The 27,447-nt window shown below is 35.4% G+C and overlaps 2 protein-coding genes across 2 annotated transcripts in view; both read right to left on the bottom strand.

The window, feature by feature from the left end:
* LOC139506822 (uncharacterized) overlaps positions 1-3,925 on the bottom strand; it is a 48,977-nt gene extending 45,052 nt beyond the window's left edge. Inside the window, exons 1-6 of the mRNA XM_071295555.1 lie at positions 3,874-3,925; positions 3,162-3,264; positions 2,656-2,899; positions 2,173-2,290; positions 1,135-1,313; positions 747-906 (exon numbers count right to left, since the gene is read on the bottom strand). Coding sequence (XP_071151656.1) covers positions 747-906; positions 1,135-1,313; positions 2,173-2,290; positions 2,656-2,899; positions 3,162-3,264; positions 3,874-3,925 — 856 coding nt within the window. The remainder of the gene's footprint in view (positions 1-746; positions 907-1,134; positions 1,314-2,172; positions 2,291-2,655; positions 2,900-3,161; positions 3,265-3,873) is intronic.
* A 3,810-nt stretch (positions 3,926-7,735) lies between these two features.
* Positions 7,736-27,447, bottom strand: part of LOC139506806 (uncharacterized) — a 117,992-nt gene continuing 98,280 nt past the window's right edge. The window contains exons 98-111 of the mRNA XM_071295554.1: positions 26,614-26,773; positions 25,705-25,930; positions 21,342-21,579; positions 20,820-21,008; positions 19,908-20,214; positions 17,588-18,001; positions 17,343-17,469; positions 16,250-16,344; positions 15,473-15,658; positions 11,822-12,002; positions 10,497-10,663; positions 9,489-9,616; positions 8,804-9,056; positions 7,736-7,911 (exon numbers count right to left, since the gene is read on the bottom strand). Of these exons, the coding sequence (XP_071151655.1) occupies positions 7,736-7,911; positions 8,804-9,056; positions 9,489-9,616; positions 10,497-10,663; positions 11,822-12,002; positions 15,473-15,658; positions 16,250-16,344; positions 17,343-17,469; positions 17,588-18,001; positions 19,908-20,214; positions 20,820-21,008; positions 21,342-21,579; positions 25,705-25,930; positions 26,614-26,773 (2,847 nt within the window). The remainder of the gene's footprint in view (positions 7,912-8,803; positions 9,057-9,488; positions 9,617-10,496; positions 10,664-11,821; positions 12,003-15,472; positions 15,659-16,249; positions 16,345-17,342; positions 17,470-17,587; positions 18,002-19,907; positions 20,215-20,819; positions 21,009-21,341; positions 21,580-25,704; positions 25,931-26,613; positions 26,774-27,447) is intronic.

Here is a 27,447-nt window from a genome sequence, read left to right as displayed (position 1 = left end):
AGTCTTACAACAAAAATTAATTATAGGTCATGAACAATTTAGAACACTTGATATTAATTTCAGTCATAAGATTTTTTGTGAAACAAATGCCTGCATGGAATTTAAAACTTTTGTGTAGAATTAATATAAAATAACGAGACAACTATCCACATAAGAGTCTAAATAAGGTAGATTTAAGTCACTAAAAGTCACCATACAGCCTAAGTTTGAAGTTTTTGCACAAGATATATCTCACATATATTGACAAGTCTGTTACAGATTTATTTTTACATATGAACATACACCCCAAATAAGAAAGAAAAGAGGAGAATTTTCCTAATGATATTGATAACAATAAATAATTTTGTACAGCTATTGCTCAATACATATTTTTTTTTTACTTGAAAAATAAACAGATCCATAGGAAATTCATTAAAGTTCAAAACAGGTCAGCTATTCCTTTTAGGTCCCACTTGGTCAAATATCTCCTCATGTACATATTCAGGTAATTATACATCTTCGACTTTTAACATATTTTTTGGTTTTTGTGTTCCTAATGAAGGTAAATCTAGAGAAGCTCTTTGGGCACATCAAATTTATCATGATTTTTTCAATTAAAAGCTAATTATGAGTTTTCCCTTCAGTTTTTTTAATTTCAACAGCAAAACTGATTTGACAGGTTCTGTAAACATTTGAATAAACCAATAGTTACAAGAACATAATTATTTTATTCATACCAGTGTATAATTTAATCTTAAAATATTTACCAGGAGTAGTTCCGACAGCGACCTCATACCCAATAATACCAGACTCAGGGTCTTTAGCTGACCAAGCTGCCTTGATCCCTTTAGTACTGGCCTGCCACACGTAGCCACCAACTTCCTCCTCTTCTCCGGAGACTAATGTTCCTACTTTGAGCCACTTGACCTATTCAAAATAATCAAATATCAATAGAATTCCTTACAACCAGAATAAGAATACTGTAAATTCAGAAATGATAATGCAAAGGCTTTATAATAATAATAATGATCCACGCAATAATTTCTGAAGTTACAGTATCACTGTTAACTTCAAACTATTTTAATAATAATGACAACATTTAACAGTTTTCTTAGTGAACAAGACGTTTATTTCATCTTAAAAGTATGAACTTACCTTAGGAGGGGTTGTATCCACTCTAACACTATCAGTTTCAAATACTGACATATGTCCTGCTTTGTTAAGGGATCCCACTCTGATACTGTAAGCGGCCCCAAGGTTCAGGGACATTCCTGTTTGTGTGCAGGATGTCCTTGTTGGGTTGCCCAATAGATCCACCCAGTCACCATTAATTACTACAACATACAATACATACATTACTTCCTTTAAAATATATTGATTGGTAAATGATTTGGTAAGGAATTTTTTCCCCCCATATTTCACATTATATATCAATTAAACTCACAATAAACAATAGGTTCACCTAAGCCTGTATCGCTCACCTGGTTAAGAAATGCCAGTACGTAATGAGAACTCTGATAACGTTTTTGCTATTTACTCTTTTAACCTAGCTCCTACAGTTTTTCAGATAACAGCCAAAAACTGCATTAACTCGCTTTGGTAAGTCACCTCCAGATGTGCAAAAGTGCAAAAGAAGTCATGTTAGATGTGTCTGAGGATTTTGTTAACAGTAAAACAGTTAACAATATTTTGTTGTTATTCAAATATTATATATACAAATGTAGATGTAAGAACATATCCCCCACAAAATATGGAGGGGTAGAATATTTAAAATACGCCTGTACGAAAAGTAAAAATGGATCAGAAATGGCATATGTTAGAAGCAGCTTTTATCTAATTTATTGATTAATTAACAAAATCTTTTTGTAATATTTATATATATCTTATTATATCCATATGACTTAATTGATTTATCAAGTATTACTTTATTTTTAAAATGTGTATCGAATACTGTAGTATGTAATTTCACATGTTTCATCATCAAAAATAAAATAATTACAAAAAAAAAGTCACCTCCAGATATCATGTATATGATTAAAACAAGAGTTCAACAAGTTAATTACTAGGCATAATGCATATCTTTGTACCTTGACATATGATTAATATAGATTTGAACTAATCTTTGTTTAATTGGGCTATTTGTCTTCTGGTGCCCTGACAAACAATATGGTGTGTTTTGTTTTGTAATATTACCTGGGACAATTTGTCTTCTGGTACCCTGGTACTGCTCATAAATCTGTATTCTATAGTAATCCAGTCCAGATTCAAGGTCTTCAAATTTGAAGTTTGTACTTAAGGAAGTGGCATCAGACTAAAAAATTAATGTTAAACATTCGTTAATTGCTTGATTGTTGGTTACTTAATGTCAAGTGGCAAATATTTCATGCATGTTCAGGATGATTAAAACATTCATGAAAACAAATATATTAAAAAGGTTACAAACAAAAAACAAAATATTTGAAACTTTCATTGTTTTAAAATCAAAGTACCAGATTCAGTGCAACGAGAAACATATGGCCTTTGCAAAATGAAAAAATTTATCTGAAAATGAATATAGGCCAAGGTTGTCAAATATAGGTTATGATCTGCAATAATTGCTGCTTAAGATTTATGATGCTTTCACATCAGATTGATAATTACAAGTTGGATTTTCCCTTTCTAAAAATAACCTCCTACCTGGAAGTCTATATCATCACCCTGTGTTAATCCATCTCCAAGGTAACTCAGGGCGGGAGGAGTTAAGTCCACAACATATGTATCAGTTTCATTTACGATGGAATTTAAAGCTCCGTTTGTCGTTTTCAGTTCTATCTTTATTTTATCTCTGTGTGCCAAGTGGAAATTAAGCCACCTAGCACTGGTGGAGTCGTTACTGAACGTCACCCATTCTCTAATCACTGTGAAGTCGTTAGACATGTTTCTGAAAAAAAGTTTTTATTTAACACAACATTATATATAGATATCTTTTGTTCTTACTTTGCAATGTTATCACTATAAAACCCACTTGTCAACAAATTCATGGAATTGACATACATGAATATTAACTTAAAATGCAAAACTTAGTAAATTGATGATTTGTGTATTACCCTGCAGTATTGAATTACAATGAAATCTTAAGAATAGACAAATCTGACAAGACTTACTGAGCACTGGAGACCTGTACATCATACATAAGGACTTACTGAGCACTGGAGACCTGTACATCATACTGTTTGATATTAGACTCTGGGTCATAGTAATCCTTACAATAGACAAATCTGACAACACTTACTGAGCACTGGAGACCTGTACATCATACTGTTTGATATTAGACTCTGGGTCATAGTAATCCTTACAATAGACAAATCTGACAACACTTACTGAGCACTGGAGACCTGTACATCATACTGTTTGATATTAGACTCTGGGTCATAGTAATCCTTACAATAGACAAATCTGACAACACTTACTGAGCACTGGAGACCTGTACATCATACTGTTTGATATTAGACTCCGGGTCATAGTAATCCTTACAATAGACAAATCTGACAACACTTACTGAGCACTGGAGACCTGTACATCATACTGTTTTATATTAGACTCGGGGTCATAGTAATCCTTACATTAGACAAATCTGACAACACTTACTGAGCACTGGACACCTGTACATCATACTGTTTGATATTAGACTCCGGGTCATAGTAATCCTTACAATAGACAAATCTGACAACACTTACTGAGCACTGGAGACCTGTACATCATACTGTTTTATATTAGACTCGGGGTCATAGTAATCCTTACAATAGACAAATCTGACAACACTTACTGAGCACTGGACACCTGTACATCATACTGTTTGATATTAGACTCTGGGTCATCGTAATCCTTACAATAGACAAATCTGACAACACTTACTGAGCACTGGAGACCTGTACATCATACTGTCTGATATTAGACTCTGGGTCATAGTAATCCTTACAATAGACAAATCTGACAACACTTACTGAGCACTGGAGACCTGTACATCATACTGTTTGATATTAGACTCTGGGTCATAGTAATCCTTACAATAGACAAATCTGACAACACTTACTGAGCACTGGAGACCTGTACATCATACTGTTTGATATTAGACTCTGGGTCATAGTAATCCTTACAATAGACAAATCTGACAACACTTACTGAGCACTGGAGACCTGTACATCATACTGTTTGATATTAGACTCTGGGTCATAGTAATCCTTACAATAGACAAATCTGACAACACTTACTGAGCACTGGAGACCTGTACATCATACTGTTTTATATTAGACTCTGGGTCATAGTAATCCTTACAATAGACAAATCTGACAACACTTACTGAGCACTGGAGACCTGTACATCATACTGTTTGATATTAGACTCTGGGTCATAGTAATCCTTACAATAGACAAATCTGACAACACTTACTGAGCACTGGAGACCTGTACATCATACTGTTTGATATTAGACTCTGGGTCATAGTAATCCTTACAATAGACAAATCTGACAACACTTACTGAGCACTGGAGACCTGTACATCATACTGTTTGATATTAGACTCCGGGTCATAGTAATCCTTACAATAGACAAATCTGACAACACTTACTGAGCACTGGAGACCTGTACATCATACTGTTTGATATTAGACTCTGGGTCATAGTAATCCTTACAATAGACAAATCTGACAACACTTACTGAGCACTGGAGACCTGTACATCATACTGTTTGATATTAGACTCTGGGTCATAGTAATCCTTACAATAGACAAATCTGACAACACTTACTGAGCACTGGAGACCTGTACATCATACTGTTTGATATTAGACTCCGGGTCATAGTAATCCTTACAATAGACAAATCTGACAACACTTACTGAGCACTGGAGACCTGTACATCATACTGTTTGATATTAGACTCTGGGTCATAGTAATCCTTACAATAGACAAATCTGACAACACTTACTGAGCACTGGAGACCTGTACATCATACTGTTTGATATTAGACTCTGGGTCATAGTAATCCTTACAATAGACAAATCTAACAACACTTACTGAGCACTGGACACCTGTACATCATACATAAGGACTTACTGAGCACTGGACACCTGTACATCATACTGTTTGATATTAGACTCTGGGTCATAGTAATCCTTACAATAGACAAATCTGACAACACTTACTGAGCACTGGAGACCTGTACATCATACTGTTTGATATTAGACTCTGGGTCATAGTAATCCTTACAATAGACAAATCTGACAACACTTACTGAGCACTGGAGACCTGTACATCATACTGTTTGATATTAGACTCTGGGTCATAGTAATCCTTACAATAGACAAATCTGACAACACTTACTGAGCACTGGAGACCTGTACATCATACTGTTTGATATTAGACTCTGGGTCATAGTAATCCTTACAATAGACAAATCTGACAACACTTACTGAGCACTGGAGACCTGTACATCATACTGTCTGATATTAGACTCTGGGTCATAGTAATCCTTACAATAGACAAATCTGACAACACTTACTGAGCACTGGAGACCTGTACATCATACTGTTTGATATTAGACTCTGGGTCATAGTAATCCTTACAATAGACAAATCTGACAACACTTACTGAGCACTGGAGACCTGTACATCATACTGTTTGATATTAGACTCTGGGTCATAGTAATCCTTACAATAGACAAATCTGACAACACTTACTGAGCACTGGAGACCTGTACATCATACTGTTTGATATTAGACTCTGGGTCATAGTAATCCTTACAATAGACAAATCTGACAACACTTACTGAGCACTGGAGACCTGTACATCATACTGTCTGATATAAGACTCTGGGTCATAGTAATCCTTACAATAGACAAATCTGACAACACTTACTGAGCACTGGAGACCTGTACATCATACTGTTTTATATTAGACTCTGGGTCATAGTAATCCTTACAATAGACAAATCTGACAACACTTACTGAGCACTGGAGACCTGTACATCATACTGTTTTATATTAGACTCTGGGTCATAGTAATCCTTACAATAGACAAATCTGACAACACTTACTGAGCACTGGACACCTGTACATCATACTGTTTTATATTAGACTCTGGGTCATAGTAATCCTTACAATAGACAAATCTGACAACACTTACTGAGCACTGGAGACCTGTACATCATACTGTTTGATATTAGACTCTGGGTCATAGTAATCCTTACAATAGACAAATCTGACAACACTTACTGAGCACTGGAGACCTGTACATCATACTGTTTGATATTAGACTCTGGGTCATAGTAATCCTTACAATAGACAAATCTGACAACACTTACTGAGCACTGGAGACCTGTACATCATACTGTCTGATATTAGACTCTGGGTCATAGTAATCCTTACAATAGACAAATCTGACAACACTTACTGAGCACTGGAGACCTGTACATCATACTGTTTTATATTAGACTCTGGGTCATAGTAATCCTTACAATAGACAAATCTGACAACACTTACTGAGCACTGGAGACCTGTACATCATACTGTTTGATATTAGACTCTGGGTCATAGTAATCCTTACAATAGACAAATCTGACAACACTTACTGAGCACTGGAGACCTGTACATCATACTGTTTTATATTAGACTCTGGGTCATAGTAATCCTTACAATAGACAAATCTGACAACACTTACTGAGCACTGGAGACCTGTACATCATACTGTTTTATATTAGACTCTGGGTCATAGTAATCCTTACAATAGACAAATCTGACAACACTTACTGAGCACTGGAGACCTGTACATCATACTGTTTTATATTAGACTCTGGGTCATAGTAATCCTTACAATAGACAAATCTGACAACACTTACTGAGCACTGGAGACCTGTACATCATACTGTTTGATATTAGACTCTGGGTCATAGTAATCCTTACAATAGACAAATCTGACAACACTTACTGAGCACTGGAGACCTGTACATCATACTGTTTTATATTAGACTCTGGGTCATAGTAATCCTTACAATAGACAAATCTGACAACACTTACTGAGCACTGGACACCTGTACATCATACTGTTTGATATTAGACTTTGGGTCATAGTAATCCTTACAATAGACAAATCTGACAACACTTACTGAGCACTGGAGACCTGTACATCATACTGTTTGATATTAGACTCTGGGTCATAGTAATCCTTACAATAGACAAATCTGACAACACTTACTGAGCACTGGAGACCTGTACATCATACTGTTTTATATTAGACTCTGGGTCATAGTAATCCTTACAATAGACAAATCTGACAACACTTACTGAGCACTGGAGACCTGTACATCATACTGTTTGATATTAGACTCTGGGTCATAGTAATCCTTACAATAGACAAATCTGACAACACTTACTGAGCACTGGACACCTGTACATCATACTGTTTGATATTAGACTCTGGGTCATAGTAATCCTTACAATAGACAAATCTGACAACACTTACTGAGCACTGGAGACCTGTACATCATACTGTTTGATATTAGACTCTGGGTCATAGTAATCCTTACAATAGACAAATCTGACAACACTTACTGAGCACTGGAGACCTGTACATCATACTGTTTTATATTAGACTCCGGGTCATAGTAATCCTTACAATAGACAAATCTGACAACACTTACTGAGCACTGGACACCTGTACATCATACTGTTTGATATTAGACTCTGGGTCATAGTAATCCTTACAATAGACAAATCTGACAACACTTACTGAGCACTGGAGACCTGTACATCATACTGTTTTATATTAGACTCGGGGTCAGAGTAATCCTTCCATTGTGCTTCCACTTTAGCCTGACTTGATGTGAAGTCTAAGTCATTAAAATTATCCATCAATCCATCAACCACTTCCCCAGGTACTGGTGCAGATAAATCAACCAGAACTAGTAATAAAAATATTGAGCATTCATTTGAAAAGTCATTTTCATACTGAGTATTTTGTTTGTTTGACGTCTTTTCATACCCCTTTCTCAATACAGAAGTAAAGATCACAATGATCTGGGGGGAATAGTAGGCAGTGCTTGGCCATTGATCTTGGGGGAATAGTAGGCAGTGCTTGGCCATTGATCTGGGGGGAATAGTAGGCAGTGCTTGGCCATTGACATCATTTAAAACATTACTCCAAATTTAGGTTCCAACTTCCTCAGGCCAAACTTGATCTAAAATGGTTTGCGCTATTCTGTTTAGCTTACTTGCTCAAGTATTTCTACATCCAAACTTTCAAGGTTTTTAGTTTTGAGTTTTCCTGGTGGAATTAAATTGAGAAAGTGATCTGGACACACATTAATTAAGTGTTCATTTAATAGACAATCATATACTTTGAACTAAAGTGTAATTTGTTAATTTTGCACAATAATGCTTATGACAGATTTAACTGGTTGAAGTCATCTGCACAGAGTACATATATACTGTTGATTCATTCCTTTTCATGGGTAATTATTTTTGTGAATTCAGGAAAAACTGTATAATGGTTACATGATTTCTTTGTTTTGAAATATTATACCTACAAGCCAATAGAAAATCTTTAGTTTATATATATTGATGGGAAATTTTGGCAATTTTTGGCACACAAAATGAACCAAATATATAGTATTATAAATCAATAATTGTAACCTTTTCCTTGTATAATAAACAGCCAATCAAAGCATCAGTATGAGAAATTTTGAAAAATGCCATTAACCTACCATTTTTTTTCCCTTTATGTGTTTACCACGTTATTTTTCATTACCAGTTTTTGTAAGTACCTGTACATTTGTTTATAGTAGTTCAAATTACCTCCATTAGAAATTGAGGAAATATTTAGTTGTCTAGCTGCTCCATTAAATGCCCAGACTGTTGTATAGTAAGTCTTGCCATGTTCAAGATAAAATCCTGGTTGTAGGAGAACGCAGGCTTCATGTGACTTCTTGTTGACTTGTGTCATGTTAGAAATGTCCGTAACATTTTCTAATGGTTCAGAACCTACGCTAACCTGGTAGAATGATATTCCAGATTCAGGATCAAAGAAGCCTTTCCAGTTTGCACATATCTGTAAAAAAAAACCATAACAAATCAATGAAATATATTCACTTCTTTGCATAAATAAATTATAATGTTTTGATTAACCATTTAATAAATACAAAACAGTTTTTCTACATCACATAGGTTTTAAAATAATATTTACTATAATAAAATAAAATAAAACTGTTTAAACTTTTGCTAATACAACAACTAATATTCATTGAAAAAATCTTTTGATTTCAAAATGCCATTCATCTTACTTTATCATTGTTTATATTCAATATACCCTAAACATAAAATGCAACCTTGAATTTCAACAAGACTATGGCAGATGATGAAAGGCCTCTACCCTTTTGTTGGTGTAAATATAAGAAAAATTAAAAGAGAGGAAAATTTGGGGGCTACCCAGGTCTACCCCGTTGAATTGTCTATGAAGAGACAGAAAAATCTGAAAGCTTACCACATCTGGATCTTTTGTGAATGCAAGATCAACTCCATAAGTCTGTCCATCATAAACTGTGCCAGCAATTGGAGGAGTTGGGTCAACAATGATTGGCTGGTCTGCTGCTCTAATTGTTCTCAGGTCCACTGTAATTAGAATTCAACTTCATATACAAATTACAAATAGTATTGAGGATTATTCCAGGGAAAGTTGTATTGGGGATTATTCCAGGGAAAGTTGTATTGGGGATTATTCCAGGGAAAGTTGTATTGGGGATTATTCCAGGGAAAGTTGTATTCAGGATTATTCCAGGGAAAGTTGTATTGAGGATTATTCCAGGGTATAATTGGGTGTATTGGGGTTTGGACAGTACTTTATGTAATTTGTGTCTCTCCTCTGTTTGCCTCAATTACAACAATATTTTCTCTGGTAATATAACATCCCCTCAACATGGGAAACAATATAACATCCCCTCAACATGGGAAACAATATAACATCCCCTCAACATGGGAAACAATATAACATCACCTCAACATGGGAAACAATATAACATCCCCTCAACATGGGAAACAATATAACATCCCCTCAACATGGGAAACAATATAACATCACCTCAACAGGGGAAACAATATAACATCCCCTCAACATGGGAAACAATATAACAACCCCTCAACATGGGGAACAATATAACATCCCCTCAACATGGGAAACAATATAACATCCCCTCAACATGGGAAACAATATAACATCCCCTCAACATTGAAAACAATATAACATCACCTGAACATGGGAAATAACATCCCCTCAACATGGGAAACAATGGGAAACAATATAACATCACCTCAACATGGGAAACAATATAACATCCCCTCAACATGGGAAACAATATAACATCCCCTCAACATGGGAAACAATATAAAATGATGAAAAACAGATTTAAACTTTTGTATGTACCCTAAAAAAAGTAATGACGGACACATACAAGTTAAAATCTTGATAAGGTATCTTTACATTAAGAGCACTTACCATTATTTATAGCTTTGTTTTTAACCCATATTGGTATGCCAGCACTTAGGGACACAGTAAGCATAACAAAATCGCTGTAATCCAGACGTGCCCATGAAAGTTCATAACAGTCTCTTTGGGTTAGTCCAAGGCAGCAATCATTATATAATATACCTGACTCAGGATCACTGAAATTATAAACATATATATAAAGATTAGCACATAACAGTCTCTTTTGACAAGACAGCAATCATTATATTCATTTTAGGTTGATAGCATGCCAAATTAATAACCCTCTTCTGTACTAGATAGAACTGCTGAGTCAAAAATAGAACTGCTGAGTCAAATGTGCAAGGTTAAAGTCTGCAAATATAACTAGAGGCTCTAAAGAGCCTGTGTCGCTCACCTTGGTCTATGTGACTATTAAACAAAGGAAGCAGATGGATTCATGACAAAATTGTATTTTGGTGATGGTGATGTGTTTGTACATCTCACTTTACTGAACATCCTTGCTGCTTACAATTATCTCTATCTATAATGAACTTGGCCTAGTAGTTTCAGTGGAAAATGTTAGTAAAAATTTATAAATTTTATAAAAATTGTTGAAAATTGACTATAAAGGACAATAACTCCTTAGGGGGTCAATTGACCATTTCGGTCATGTTGACTTATTTGTAAATCTTACTTTGCTGAACATTATTGCTGTTTACAGTTTATCTGTATCTATAATAATATTCAAGACAATAACCAAAAACAGCAAAATTTCCTTAAAATTACCAATTCAGGGGCAGCAACCCAACAACGGGTTGTCCGATTCATCTGAAAATTTCGGGGCAGATAGATCTTGACCTGATGAACAATTTAACCCCTTGTCAGATTTGCTCTAACGCTTTGGTTTTTGAGTTATAAGCCAAAAACTGCATTTTACCCCTATGTTCTATTTTTAGCCATGGGGGCCATCTTGGTTAGATGGCCGGGTCATCAGACACATTTTTTAAACTAGATACCCCAAAGATGATTGTGGATAAGTTTGGATTAATTTGGCCCAGTAGTTTCAGAGGAGAAGATTTTTTTAAAAGATTACTAAGATTTACGAAAAATGGTTAAAAATTGACTATAAAGGGTAATAACTCCTAAAGGGGTCAACTGATCATTTCGGTCATGTTGACTTATTTGTAAATCTTACTTTGCTGAACATAATGGCTGTTTACAGTATATCTCTATCTATAATAATATACAAGATAATGTAATTTTATTGTCTGACCCAGCTGCAGATGAAACCCTCAATCTTTCATACTAGAAGACAGTATGCTACCATAAGACTAACAGAGTTTTTTAATACTTACGATGAATTGTGTCTGTAGGTCAGGTTATACTGGAATTCATCATACCCAATGTTATAGAGCTCATATATAAATGGAGGTGAATTGTCAACGATGTAAGGGGTTGTGTGGCATACAGTTGTTGCTAAGGGGCCTCCATATTTCACTGCGTTCATAGCTCTGACTGAGATGAAATACTGGCCATCTGTAAATATAACAGGACTCAATTAGAATTGATTCTAACATTTACTTTTTTTCTAGACCATTTAAAACTTATTCTATTGTATGATGACCTATACTTATATTTTTTTCTATAAACAAGGCAAGCTCAACTGGGGAAATATTCATCTATTAAACTAAACAAATGTGCTTCTGAAAACTATACACTGTATATATTTTTCACAAAAGTTGACACATATAAGGATTTTCAACTGCTGTATTTTTAGTTTTTTGTGTTGTTTGTTTGCTGTCTCAAAACTGTCTGTGATTCTAATGTCTATCTTACACCATGGGTGACATTCAGTAACAACTCCATCAGGCAGTCAAACGATTAAATTTCTTTGTATATATACATATAGCGAAAGTATTAAAATAAATTTAGTTATCAAAAGGTATCAATTGATAAGAACACACCTGGTAGCTGTGTATAAGGTGCTGGGAGAGGACTTATCATAGCACTGTGTGTCCACTGAGATATGTCAAACTCTATACATACCTGGTAGCTGTGTATAAGGTGCTGGGAGAGGACTTATCATAGCACTGTGTGTCCACTGAGATATGTCAAACTCTATACATACCTGGTAGCTGTGTATAAGGTGCTGGGAGAGGACTTATCATAGCACTGTGTGTCCACTGAGATATGTCAAACTCTATACATACCTGGTAGCTGTGTATAAGGTGCTGGGAGAGGACTTATCATAGCACTGTGTGTCCACTGAGATATGTCAAACTCTATACATACCTGGTAGCTGTGTATAAGGTGCTTGGAGAGGACTTATCATAGCACTGTGTGTCCACTGAGATATGTCAAACTCTATACATACCTGGTAGCTGTGTATAAGGTGCTGGGAGAGGACTTATCATAGCACTGTGTGTCCACTGAGATATGTCAAACTCTATACATACCTGGTAGCTGTGTATAAGGTGCTGGGAGAGGACTTATCATAGCACTGTGTGTCCACTGAGATATGTCAAACTCTATACATACCTGGTAGCTGTGTATACGGGGCTGGGAGAGGACTTATCATAACACTGTGTGTCCACTGAGATATGTCAAACTCTATACATACCTGGTAGCTGTGTATAAGGTGCTGGGAGAGGACTTATCATAGCACTGTGTGTCCACTGAGATATGTCAAACTCTATACATACCTGGTAGCTGTGTATAAGGGGCTGGGAGAGGACTTATCATAGCACTGGGTGTCCACTGAGATATGTCAAACTCTATACATACCTGGTAGCTGTGTATAAGAGGCTGGGAGAGGACTTATCATAGCACTGTGTGTCCCCCTGAGATATGTCAAACTCTATACATACCTGGTAGCTGTGTATAAGGGGCTGGGAGAGGACTTATCATAGCACTGTGTGTCCCCCTGAGATATGTCAAACTCTATACATACCTGGTAGCTGTGTATAAGAGGCTGGGAGAGGACTTATCATAGCACTGTGTGTCCCCCTGAGATATGTCAAACTCTATACATACCTGGTAGCTGTGTATAAGGTGCTGGGAGAGGACTTATCATAGCACTGTGTGTCCACTGAGATATGTCAAACTCTATACATACCTGGTAGCTGTGTATAAGGTGCTTGGAGAGGACTTATCATAGCACTGTGTGTCCACTGAGATATGTCAAACTCTATACATACCTGGTAGCTGTGTATAAGGTGCTGGGAGAGGACTTATCATAGCACTGTGTGTCCACTGAGATATGTCAAACTCTATACATACCTGGTAGCTGTGTATAAGGTGCTGGGAGATGACTTATCATAGCACTGTGTGTCCACTGAGATATGTCAAACTCTATACATACCTGGTAGCTGTGTATACGGGGCTGGGAGAGGACTTATCATAACACTGTGTGTCCACTGAGATATGTCAAACTCTATACATACCTGGTAGCTGTGTATAAGGTGCTGGGAGAGGACTTATCATAGCACTGTGTGTCCACTGAGATATGTCAAACTCTATACATACCTGGTAGCTGTGTATAAGGGGCTGGGAGAGGACTTATCATAGCACTGGGTGTCCACTGAGATATGTCAAACTCTATACATACCTGGTAGCTGTGTATAAGAGGCTGGGAGAGGACTTATCATAGCACTGTGTGTCCCCCTGAGATATGTCAAACTCTATACATACCTGGTAGCTGTGTATAAGGGGCTGGGAGAGGACTTATCATAGCACTGTGTGTCCCCCTGAGATATGTCAAACTCTATACATACCTGGTAGCTGTGTATAAGAGGCTGGGAGAGGACTTATCATAGCACTGTGTGTCCCCCTGAGATATGTCAAACTCTATACATACCTGGTAGCTGTGTATAAGGGGCTGGGAGAGGACTTATCATAGCACTGTGTGTCCACTGAGATATGTCAAACTCTATACATACCTGGTAGCTGTGTATAAGGGGCTGGGAGAGGACTTATAGCACTGGGTGTCCACTGAGATATGTCAAACTCTATACATACCTGGTAGCTGTGAATAAGAGGCTGGGAGAGGACTTATCATAGCACTGTGTGTCCCCCTGAGATATGTCAAACTCTATACATACCTGGTAGCTGTGTATAAGGGGCTGGGAGAGGACTTATCATAGCACTGTGTGTCCCCCTGAGATATGTCAAACTCTATACATACCTGGTAGCTGTGTATAAGAGGCTGGGAGAGGACTTATCATAGCACTGTGTGTCCCCCTGAGATATGTCAAACTCTATACATACCTGGTAGCTGTGTATAAGGGGCTGGGAGAGGACTTATCATAGCACTGTGTGTCCACTGAGATATGTCAAACTCTATACATACCTGGTAGCTGTGTATAAGGGGCTGGGAGAGGACTTATCATAGCACTGTGTGTCCCCCTGAGATATGTCAAACTCTATACATACCTGGTAGCTGTGTATAAGAGGCTGGGAGAGGACTTATCATAGCACTGTGTGTCCCCCTGAGATATGTCAAACTCTATACATACCTGGTAGCTGTGTATAAGGGGCTGGGAGGGGACTTATCATAGCACTGTGTGTCCACTGAGATATGTCAAACTCTATACATACCTGGTAGCTGTGTATAAGGGGCTGGGAGAGGACTTATAGCACTGGGTGTCCACTGAGATATGTCAAACTCTATACATACCTGGTAGCTGTGAATAAGAGGCTGGGAGAGGACTTATCATAGCACTGTGTGTCCCCCTGAGATATGTCAAACTCTATACATACCTGGTAGCTGTGTATAAGGGGCTGGGAGAGGACTTATCATAGCACTGTGTGTCCCCCTGAGATATGTCAAACTCTATACATACCTGGTAGCTGTGTATAAGAGGCTGGGAGAGGACTTATCATAGCACTGTGTGTCCCCCTGAGATATGTCAAACTCTATACATACCTGGTAGCTGTGTATAAGGGGCTGGGAGAGGACTTATCATAGCACTGTGTGTCCACTGAGATATGTCAAATTCTATACATACCTGGTAGCTGTGTATAAGGGGCTGGGAGAGGACTTATCATAGCACTGTGTGTCCACTGAGATACATCAAACAAATGAGCATGCGGATCATGATATTGGTGGATTGTTTCTTCACAGATTTCAGTACCAACAGTTACAGTGATAAAGAGAAGATCACTTTCCCTGTCTTTAAATCCATCCCAATTTGCTGAAAAACACCAATATACATAACCATTAATAATCATAATAAAAAAAGTTGCCACTACACAGATTATGATTATCATACAATTTTTGGAAAGCCATTATATAAATAACATGATAAATGTATGTTTCTGGCATAAACTGGCAGCGTTTTTTTTTTGTATTTTTTTAAACATAATTTTTTTAAATGTTAAAAATATTCCCTGACATAACAATGTCATAAAAAAAAATAACTGCTTGATGTTGTACTTTTAAAGTAAATGTGAAACATAAAAAAAACCAATATTTCTTTTTGATGGTTTAATTTCCATATTTTTCTTAGGTAAAAATGTCTTTCATTTGTATCTTCTTCTTCTATATCACATTTTGAATTTGCTAATTAATGTTTCCAAGTTTTTTGGTCTTGACCTTATAAAGGTTACAGAGAACAAACTAATTTGTGTGAATAAGAAAATAACTAAAATTAGGTCAAACATAAATCTTCTCTCATATGAATACACCAACAAAATTAGAAAGGGGTTTTCATGAAAAAAAAGTATCCATTAAAATAGGTTGTTCTACAGTATTCCAGAAACATGGTAATCATACATAATTCTACCTGAGATATAATTATTGGCTCTTGTATACATCATGTCATTCATAAATATTGGTCCATTGAAAACAGCTAATGAACCTGGTCCATCTTGTATCACTCTACAAAATAAAGATAAAATGATAGTTTTCAAACAGTTCAATTATGGCTTTACTATCTCTTAAAATCCATCTGTACAATAAATGTTCTGTTACAACACACTTTGAGGATATAAGACTATATAATATTATATATAGGGTGGATTTTTCATTCTTATTATCTCCCTTTAGTCACATTTTTTTGTGATTTTTCAGTGTTTTCTAGGGAAAAGTTTTATGATTAAGAGGAAGTGTGGGTATACATCAGCAACCAATTAACATAAAAAAAACTTCAGCATGTTAACATATAGTCTACAAAACTATATAAACATCCGCCAATAACAAACAAGAATTCCCACAACATGTCAACATATAGTCTACAAAACTAGATAAGCATCCGCCAATAACAAACAAGAATTCCCACAACATGTCAACATATAGTCTACAAAACTAGATATGCATCCGCCAATAACAAACAAGAATTCCCACAACATGTCAACATATAGTCTACAAAACTAGATAAGCATCCGCCAATAACAAACAAGAATTCCCACAACATGATATCATGCAAGAATAATGCCCAGTTGCTTCATTGACAAAAAATTTCATGCTCAGAGGATAAAATATCGGTCCACAAGCCAATAAATTCCTGTAGATCTGAAAACCTAAAAACCAGCCTTCTTATTTTCATAGTCCCATAGCTGGCCAGTTCAGATTTTACTGTAGTAACATGTGTTTTTTGGTAAAAAAAAAAATGAAGAAACAATTGGTGAAAGATGTGGAAACACAGTAAACCATGTCTAGAACAAATTATCCTGTGGTCAAATGTATTGTAGAATCAAAGAGGAATAAGGTTTACAGATCAACACCAAAATTATAGAGAAATTTTTAAAAGCTTGCATATCATTTTTTATTTTTCTTTCACAGAATTCCTTACAATCCTTATCAAGATAAGAGTACGCAGTTTTATATATTTTTCATATACAACTGAAAATTGCATCAGACAGAACAATAATATATACCTGTGATTTTTAACTGCTGAATTTTCACCTCTACACCAAATACGGAAGTCTGGTCTATCGGTTGGTACTATTTTTGTACTGCAATCTACCAGTTCCAAATAATCAATTGTGCTGTTGTATATAGGACCTTAAATATAATATGATGTATGATTAATTTACTACTAAATCTGTAGGAGAAATATCTAATTTTTTCTTAAAATTGACTACCATTTTTTATTTGAACTCCTTTTAAACAGATAACTCACCTGTAGTTGGAGGTGTAGTATCCACCACAACGCCTGGTGTGGAAATAATACTCTCAAATCCTAAAGTGTTTATGATACGGAAGTTGAAGTAATGTGTCTTATTATGGATCAGCCATAAACTATTATAATCAAAACTCAAGATATGTCCAATACCAAGTCTTTCATAATGCTGGAACAATCCGGACTGTGCCAGCTTATAGTGATGACCTTCTATTCCTTCCAGCAGTTCACATGTAGCATCTAAAAAGTCATAATTGAAGCTCATACATTTGGTTTTTGGCGAATCTGCACACCGTTTAGCACAATCACCTTGTGTATCTTCCCTGGTTACCTCTCCTCCAAATGGCGCAATAAGTCGACCTATTCTGAAGTCTGTGAACATTTCCATAACTTTATGGTTATGTGGATCATTACCTAAATAATAAATATTCAAAAAGTGATAAGTTACCTTATACATGTTTAATTATTATTATTTCCATCAAAATTTTATAGCAAACAAATTAAACATTCTTGGAAATGTTTGTCAATCTTAAAAAAATATGTGTCAAAGTGAAATATTTTATTTTATTGCTGATCAGTTCATTAGCGTTTGCATAATGGGATTACTAAATTTCCTTTTAATAAGAACAAATGTTACTAACTGGAAACATTGTCTTTCTGTTAATGATTTCATCTTTTGATATGTGCCTGTAACTTAGTTTTAAATTATTTAAAACCTACATGTACAGTTTTATTCAACTGACCTTTTCATGTTGAACATTTATTAAACAATGTCCTGTAAAAACACCCAAGTCTAATATTATTCATAGAGAACCAATCACCTAGTATGAATGTTGTGAACAATGAATTTAAGTGTTCAATAAAGTTCAGATGCAAACATTGGCAAAACTGTGAAATCAAGTATTAAAGAAAAACAATCTTTCCTCAATCCACAAAAAGTAATAAAATCAACAGTATTTCTGAAGTGTAACTGTAAACTTACTTAGATCAAATGGTCCAAAGGCATCAGCATTAATATCGACCGTGTTCCATGGAATTACTTGATCTCACCACACCCCTCCCCCCACAGAAACTCTGAAACTTACTTAGATCAGGTGGTACAAAGGCATCAGCATTAATATTGACCGTGTTCCATGGAATTACTTGATCTCACCACACCCCTCCCCCACAGAAACTCTTAAAACTTACTTAGATCAGGTGGTACAAAGGCATCAGCATTAATATTGACCGTGTTCCATGGAATTACTTGATCCCCCCACACCCCTCCCCCACAGAAACTCTAAAACTTACTTAGATCAGGTGGTACAAAGGCATCAGCATTAATATTGACCGTGTTCCATGGAATTACTTGATCTCTCCACACCCCTCCCCCCACAGAAACTCTTAAAACTTACTTAGATCAGGTGGTACAAAGGCATCAGCATTAATATTGACCGTGTTCCATGGAATTACTTGATCTCACCACATCCCTCCCCCCACAGAAACTCTTAAAACTTACTTAGATCAGGTGGTACAAAGGCATCAGCATTAATATTGACCGTGTTCCATGGAATTACTTGATCTCACCACACCCCTCCCCCACAGAAACTACTAAAACTTACTTAGATCAGGTGGTACAAAGGCATCAGCATTAATATTGACCGTGTTCCATGGAATTACTTGACCTCACCATACCCCTCCCCCCACAGAAACTCTAAAACTTACTTAGATCAGGTGGTACAAAGGCATCAGCATTAATATTGACTGTGTTCCATGGAATTACTTGATCCCCCCACACCCCTCCCCCACAGAAACTCTAAAACTTACTTAGATCAGGTGGTACAAAGGCATCAGCATTAATGTTGACCGTGTTCCATGGAATTACTTGATCTCCCCACACCCCTCCCCCACAGAAACTCTAAAACTTACTTAGATCAGGTGGTACAAAGGCATCAGCATTAATATTGACCGTGTTCCATGGAATTACTTGATCTCCCCACACCCCTCCCCCATAGAAACTCTAAAACTTACTTAGATCAGGTGGTACAAAGGCATCAGCATTAATATTGACTGTGTTCCATGGAATTACTTGATCTCACCACACCCCTCCCCCCACAGAAACTCTAAAACTTACTTAGATCAGGTGGTACAAAGGCATCAGCATTAATATTGACCGTGTTCCATGGAATTACTTGATCTCCCCACACCCCTCCCCCCACAGAAACTCTAAAACTTACTTAGATCAGGTGGTACAAAGGCATCAGCATTAATATTGACTGTGTTCCATGGAATTACTTGATCTCACCACACCCCTCCCCCCACAGAAACTCTTAAAACTTACTTAGATCAGGTGGTACAAAGGCATCAGCATTAATATTGACTGTGTTCCATGGAATTACTTGATCTCCCCACACATCTTTTCCATATCCCAATCCAACTTGTGTCAACACTATATCCGAGTCTTCGTAAACAACAACGGATGCCTTCATCACTGCTGGATTACTAGTTGATAAAAAGTCGGCAGTGAATCGACCACCAGGGAGAGTTACATCATATGTATTTAAAGAACATGTTGCCATGGAGCGCTCACCAGCGTCATTTTGTGCATACATTGTAAAATACAGAGGAACTCCAGTAGTACTAAGTCTCTGAAAAAAACAGCATAAAAAATTAACAAGATTTTTAAAAAGTGTCAATTAAAATTGGTGTACCAGCTAATTATCTTGCTCATTTAACGCCAATCATTCTCCAATTTTTTTGGGGGGATTTCATTGTTATAAGTGAACTACAAGTTCACATGTTCAAGAAAATACTTATTACATAAAAGCTTGCATGCAGAATTTTTCATGTATCAATGAAAATACATTGAAAATTGGTACCCATAAAAATAGATGAATCCACAGATGATTAAGGTTGCAGTGATCCTCTTTCTGTATAAATTTTCATTATTATCTAGGATGTTAACTGACTATTCAATTAAATGCTCAGATCTATATCTTGGCTTAAAACTAAATCAGTGTTAGGCATCCATAAAAAGTTACTTTTCTTTTATATAAGTTAATATCTCAAAGACAAGACAAATATATATGTTTGCATGTACATGTCGAAAAAAAGGCAATAGAAAAGTATTAATTTTGGCATACAATTTTGATGAACTAATAATATCTTATTCTAAATGAAATTTTAAATGAAAACTTTAAAATAAAAATCTATCACCTGAATACTAGATTCAAGCATATTATAAAAGACTTGCCTCATCAACTGAAGTCTTTGGCCCACCAAGACTATGCTGGTTCATTACATCTTTTCCTCCTGGTACTGTTCCAACATCAAGGAAGTAAGCTACATCACTCCTGTCATCCTCAGCACGAACAGCGATTTCAAACATTGGCTCTACATAATCTCTACCTGCTATCTGATCTACTTCACAACTTGGTGTGGCCTAAATATTTAAATATAGAAACTTACTTGGTGTAAGTTATGGACATTTTCTTATCATTAAAGACTACGGTAAAGTTCAGAATGCTGAAAGATATCTCATGTTTCTCAATTAGATTTTCTATTTTCTTAGTGTTTTATTCTTTGGATATTTTTCATCATTAATTTTAACCTCTTTTATCTTTACTTTTCTACACCACTTTTTAATACCTTCTGAAACACCATATGTCAATAAAATGTAATTTTTTTTTATTAACTTTCAAGGTCAAATGCTGCAAAATATAGAAAAATGTTCAAAGGACTTATACAGAAAGTTCCATACAAAAAATTATATTACCCTTCTCTTTCTTCCTGAATTCTTATCATCTGTAAATGGGGATATTTCTGGAGGAGTTTTGTCTTCTTCATCTTTCCTGTTGTCGATCAGTTTCTTAGTAATGGTTGGAGCCTTGTATGACCATAATTCAACTTTAAACAAGACTTTCTTAAACTTAGTCAGACCAAGATTGACCTCTAGAGTCACCAAGGCATACAAATTCAGTTCAATTGGAGTAAGTTTCAAGTACATAACCAGACTGGAAAAAACAATTCAGATAATATTCATCAGCATGACAAAATGGGGTCAAGTTATGTGGCACTAACCAAATATTCATCAGCATGACAAAATGGGGTCAAGTTATGTGGCACTAACCAAATATTCACCAGCATGACAAAATGGGGTCAAGTTATGTGGCACTAACCAAATATTCATCAGCATGACAAAATGGGGTCAAGTTATGTGGCACTAACCAAATATTCATCAGCATGACAAAATGGGGTCAAGTTATGTGGCACTAACCAAATATTCACCAGCATGACAAAATGGGGTCAAGTTATGTGGCACTAACCAAATATTCATCAGCATGACAAAATGGGGTCAAGTTATGTGGCACTAACCAAATATTCATCAGCATGACAAAATGGGGTCAAGTTATGTGGCACTAACCAAATATTCACCAGCATGACAAAATGGGGTCAAGTTATGTGGCACTAACCAAATATTCATCAGCATGACAAAATGGGGTCAAGTTATGTGGCATTAGCCACATTTATTGAACACTTGCTTCTTCTACATGTAATGCATCTTTGAAGTAAATACAATCTCTACATAATCATTTTTTCATGTCTCATTGTTTATTTCAAATATTAACTAGTCACCAACAAATCATTAAACGATTGAATTCACAAGAGGCTCTCAAAAGCCTGAATCGCTCACCTGTAATTTTTTGCTTAAATCTTTCATCAATGATTATTTTTACTTTTCAATATATATTAATGAGTGGCTTAAAAATGCCATTTAAATGCTCTTTGTATCTGTCATATTTTCTTCAAAAGCAAAAAAAAGGCATTTTACCCCTTTGTTCCATTTTAGCCATAGTGGCTATGTTTCTTCACGCAGAAGGAAACAAGTGAAACTGCGAGCTACTGCTCACTGATGATACCCCCGCCGCAAGTGGATAATATTAATAGTGTAAAAATATGCAAGTGTTCAGTAAACAGGAAGTTGTCGAGTGATGAATCTGAAAACGCATCACACGGTATAGCTGACTTATAAAAATCCTGAAACCAAATTTCAGAAATCCTTGTATTGTAGTTCCTGAGAAAAATGTGACGAAAATTTTCAACTTGGTTATCATGTGTAAAATCATACAAGTGTTCGGTAAACAGGAAGTTGTCGAGTGATGAAAACGCATCACACGGTATAACTGACTTATATAAATTCTGAAACCAAATTTCAGAAATCCTTGTATTGTAGTTCCTGAGAAAAATGTGACGAAAATTTTCAACTTGGTTATCATGTGTAAAATCATACAAGTGTTCGGTAAACAGGAAGTTGTCGAGTGATGAATCTGAAAACGCATCACACGGTATAGCTGACTTATATAAATCCTGAAACCAAATTTCAGAAATCCTTGTATTGTAGTTCCTGAGAAAAATGTGACGAAAATTTTCAACTTGGCTATCATGTGTAAAATCAGACAAGTGTTCGGTAAACAGGAAGTTGTCAAGTGATGAATCTGAAAACGCATCACACGGTATGGCTGACATATATAAATGTTGATACCAAATTACAGAAAGGGTGGATGTGTAGTTCCTGAGAAAAATGTGACGAAAGTTTCATGGGACGGACGGACTGACGGACGGACGGACGGACTGATGGACAGACAGACAGAGGTAAAACGGTGGATGTGTAGTTCCTGAGAAAAATGTGACGAAAGTTTCATGGGACAGACTGACTGACGGACGGACAGACGGACGGACCGACGGACAGACAGAGGTAAAACAGTATACCCCCCCTTTTTTAAAGCGGGGGTATAATAAAATACAAAATTTATACTTGATACTCTGAAACTCATTCAGCCCAAGTTTGGCTGAAATTGATTCAGCAGATTCAAAGGAGAAGATTTTTTAAAGTAAGCAAACTAGATAAACAAGTTGTGAAAAATTGTCTTTAAAGGGTATTAACTCCTTTTGGGGTCAATTGACAACTTTGGTCAAATAAACTTATTTGTAGATCTTACTTTGTTGAACATTTTTGTTCTTTACAGTTTATCTTTATTTATAATAATATTCAAGATAACAAAAATAAAAGCAAAATTTACTTACAGCTTTTACATTAATGCTAGCAAGACAAATCTTTGTTTGGCTTGCTTGCTTTGCTTGTATCAATGTTTGCTCAAGCATGGCAATTAAGATAGGCGGGGCTTCAGCTTGTTTACATCATACTTAAATTTTATTGGCCGTTATGTTTGAGGTTAAGGACACTAAATTTTAAAACATCACAGGATGACAAATATAAAGCGCAATCGCAGAAATGGAAGCCAAAAAATTGTATTTTTTTTTCTCTCGATGATATGCATTTTTATCATCTAACTTAAAAGGCTGTCGTCAAGTACTTTTTGTAAAACAAAAAAGCTATTCGAACACACCTACTCTGATTTCGAGTGATTCATTACATAGGTATTTCATTTGACCCATTCATTTCATCCTTTAGTACTGTGATTTTTTTATGTTATAACGTCAACCTGTAGCTTTGCTATATAAAAATGATAGAATCTGAAGCGAGATGATGTATCAAATATTCTTTCTTTGTACGTTTTCAACACAAAATATTCATCTCAAACACACCCTAACATAAGAAGGTGCACTTGATTTTCTAATAAAAGGGATAAATTAATTAGGGGGGGATGACTTAATTATTTTATTTATTATGTCTATTGTTATTGAATATTGCGCAATTTGGATTAATTTTTGCTTGTAAACCTTCAAACTGATTATTCTTTGTTTATAGAGAAGGCGATAAATGCTTTCTGTTATGTTTACTTTAGTAAGAAATTTTTTAAAAGTGAATAGAAACAAATAAAATAACAATTTTCTTCTCAAATACGAGTGTTTTATTGTAAAAAAAACAACCATTTGTATAAGTTTTTAATTCATCTATTACATAGTTAAGTAGAACAGTTAGATATCAAGTCGACGACATGGTTATCTATCAAGTTGGATGAAGAAAATTCTTCCCTTTTGTTTTTAATTAATACAGACGGAGAACATATCAATCTATAAGTTTACTTATTTCCGTGTCTGTCCTTCCATTACGTGACTCAAGAAAAAAAATCAAAAAATTGGAAACAATTGTATCAAAAAGAGGAAATCGAGCGAACCTCCTTATGTTAGGGTGTGTTTGAGATGAATAATTTGTCTAAAAAACGCACAAAGGAAGAACATTTGATACATCATCTCGCTTCAGATTCTATCATTTTTATATAGCAAAGCTACATGTTGAATTTATAACATAAAAAAAAATCACAGTACTAAAAGATGAAATATATGGGTCAAATGAAATACCTATGTAATGAATCACTAAATCAGAGTAGGTGTGTTCGAATAGTTATTTTGCTTTTCTAAAAGTACTTGACCACAGTCTTTTCAGTTGGATGATGAAAATGCATATCTTCGAGAAAAAACAAATACATTTTTTGGCTTCCATTTCTACGATTGCGCTTTATATTTGTCATCCTGTGATGTTTAAAATTTAGTGTCCTTAACTTCAAACATAACCGTCCAATAAAATTTAAGTATGACGTATACAAGCTGAAGCCCCGCCTATCTTAATTACCATGCTTGAGCAAACATTGATACAAGCAAAGCAAGCAAGCCAAACAAAGATTTGTCTTGCTAGCATTAATGTATTAGCTGTAAAATTACCAATTTAGTGACAGCAACCCAACAATGGGTTGTTAGATTCATCTGAAAATTTCAGGGCTGATAGAACTTCACCTAATGAACACTTTAACCTCCATGTCAGATTTGCTGTAAATGCTTTAGTTTTTGAGATATAAGCCAAAAACTGCATTTTACCCCTATGTTCTATTTTTAGCCATGGTGGCTGTATTTTTTTGACAGAAAATAAAACACAAACTTTATTCTAGATACCCTAAGGATCATTCAGCTTAAGTTTGCTTGGGATTGGTTAAATAGTTTCAGAGGAGAAGATGTTTGAAATAGTTTACACCGGATGGAAGACGACGACGGACACCACTTCGGAAAGGTGAGCTAAAAATACAGTTTTGACAAAAAGTGCCAGAATATCCCCACACCAAAACATTCAAATTTATGGTAAAACTGTGTGTGGAACCATTTAAAATATATCTTCTACTCACCCAACATCTAGAGGAAACTTATTGAATGTAATCTCAGCTGTTGTTGGGAAACGCAAGTCCATAATTCTTCCCTCTAAACGGAGTTTTCCATATAGTAGAAATCCAATACCCAGTTCACCATAGACTGTCACTCCAGCATAAGGTTCTACAATACATTGAGCCTTCATTTCTAACACCTTGGCTGCAATTTCAAACTTCATTCCGTAGTATGCTCCAGCACCAAATGCTAAAATATTATTTAAACTTTATGTTAAAATTTATTCTCACACTTTTTAAAAATAACAACCAATTTTCCTGGATGCTATTCTTATTTCTCCAAATTTAAATCTTCTATGAAACCTAGCTAAAGTAAACATAACGTAATAAGCATTGTTAATTAATGTATAGGTTTTATTGATAAAAGTCTTTGGTTGGATAAAAACATAATTTTACATTATCACAAGATCGTATGCAGAAATTATGTTCCTAGGGGGTTGACCTTACTAAATGTAAAGATGATTTAATAAACCATTAACATGCTAATTTGAAAGTTAAATCTAAAGAGAAGCCATATTGGTTGTACATAGTAAAAAACAATTCAATAAACAATCAATATCAAATGATGAAGATTAAACTCACTGGTGCTAAAAATAGGAGTAAAATAACTCACTGGTGCTAAAAATAGGAGGAATTTAACAAGGTCAAGCAGAAAGATCTATAAATTTCTATATTTTTAGAAGCTCTTGTAAAAGTATTATATTTTACTTTGAATTGTTTAATCATGCTCAGATGAAGAACTTTAAAAGGATAAAAATATTAAACTGTTAGTATTAATATTGAAGATATCTAGCTGGAAATAGGCAATATACTTTGGTTGAAAACAACATTATTTTTAAACTGGAACACACACATAAATGTGTGATTACTTACAGAACTGCATTGGTATAAGTCCACCAACTAGCATGTTGACACTGTAGCTAAACAGTGTTATATCCTGTTTAGGGAAACTAAAGTCTCCCCCCAGTGTAAAGTCAAAAGATTTGAAAACCTCATCACCATTGGTCAGTAGCTTGGTAAGAAACTCTGAATACTACAATTAGAAAATTGAAAAAAACTATAAAAAATAAACTCATCATAGATAACAGGATTACAATGACTCATCAGTGATGCCTGAATAAAAAAAGTTCAAAAGGCCAAATAAAGTTCAAAGTTGAAGAGCATTGAGGACCCAAAATTCCAAAAGGTTTTGCCAAATACAGCTAAGGTAATCTATTCCTGGGGTAGTATACCAAAGATCATCTGTTCTCTTTAAATATCTTTTTTTATGCCCCACCTAGGGGAATTATGTTTTTCGGTCTGTACTTCCGTCTGTTCATCTGTTCATCAGTCTGTTCCGCTTCAGGTTAAAGTTTTTGGTCAAGGTGAAGATGAAGTTGAAGTCCAATCAACTTAAAACTTAGTCCACAAGTTCCCTATGATATGATCTTTCTAATTTTAATGCCAAATTAAGAGTTTTGACCTTATTTCACGGACCAATAAACATAGAAAATGATAGTGCGAGTGGGGCCTCCGTGTACTATGGACACATTCTTGTTTTATATTATCAAATCTACTTTATTTTTCCATGATTTAACTATTAACCACCAAAAAAAATCCATTATATTATAATTATATAAGTGAGGTTAACAGGTATCATGCAAACAATAATATTACTTGTAATACCTATAAAATGATATCTAACTGGAGATTAAAAAAATTAATGGA

The sequence above is a fragment of the Mytilus edulis genome, chromosome 1 (assembly GCF_963676685.1).
Source record: "Mytilus edulis chromosome 1, xbMytEdul2.2, whole genome shotgun sequence".
NCBI classification, from domain to species: domain Eukaryota; kingdom Metazoa; phylum Mollusca; class Bivalvia; order Mytilida; family Mytilidae; genus Mytilus; species Mytilus edulis.
Note: the sequence above shows the minus strand (reverse complement) of the source record. Positions and strands in the feature narration are given on the sequence as shown.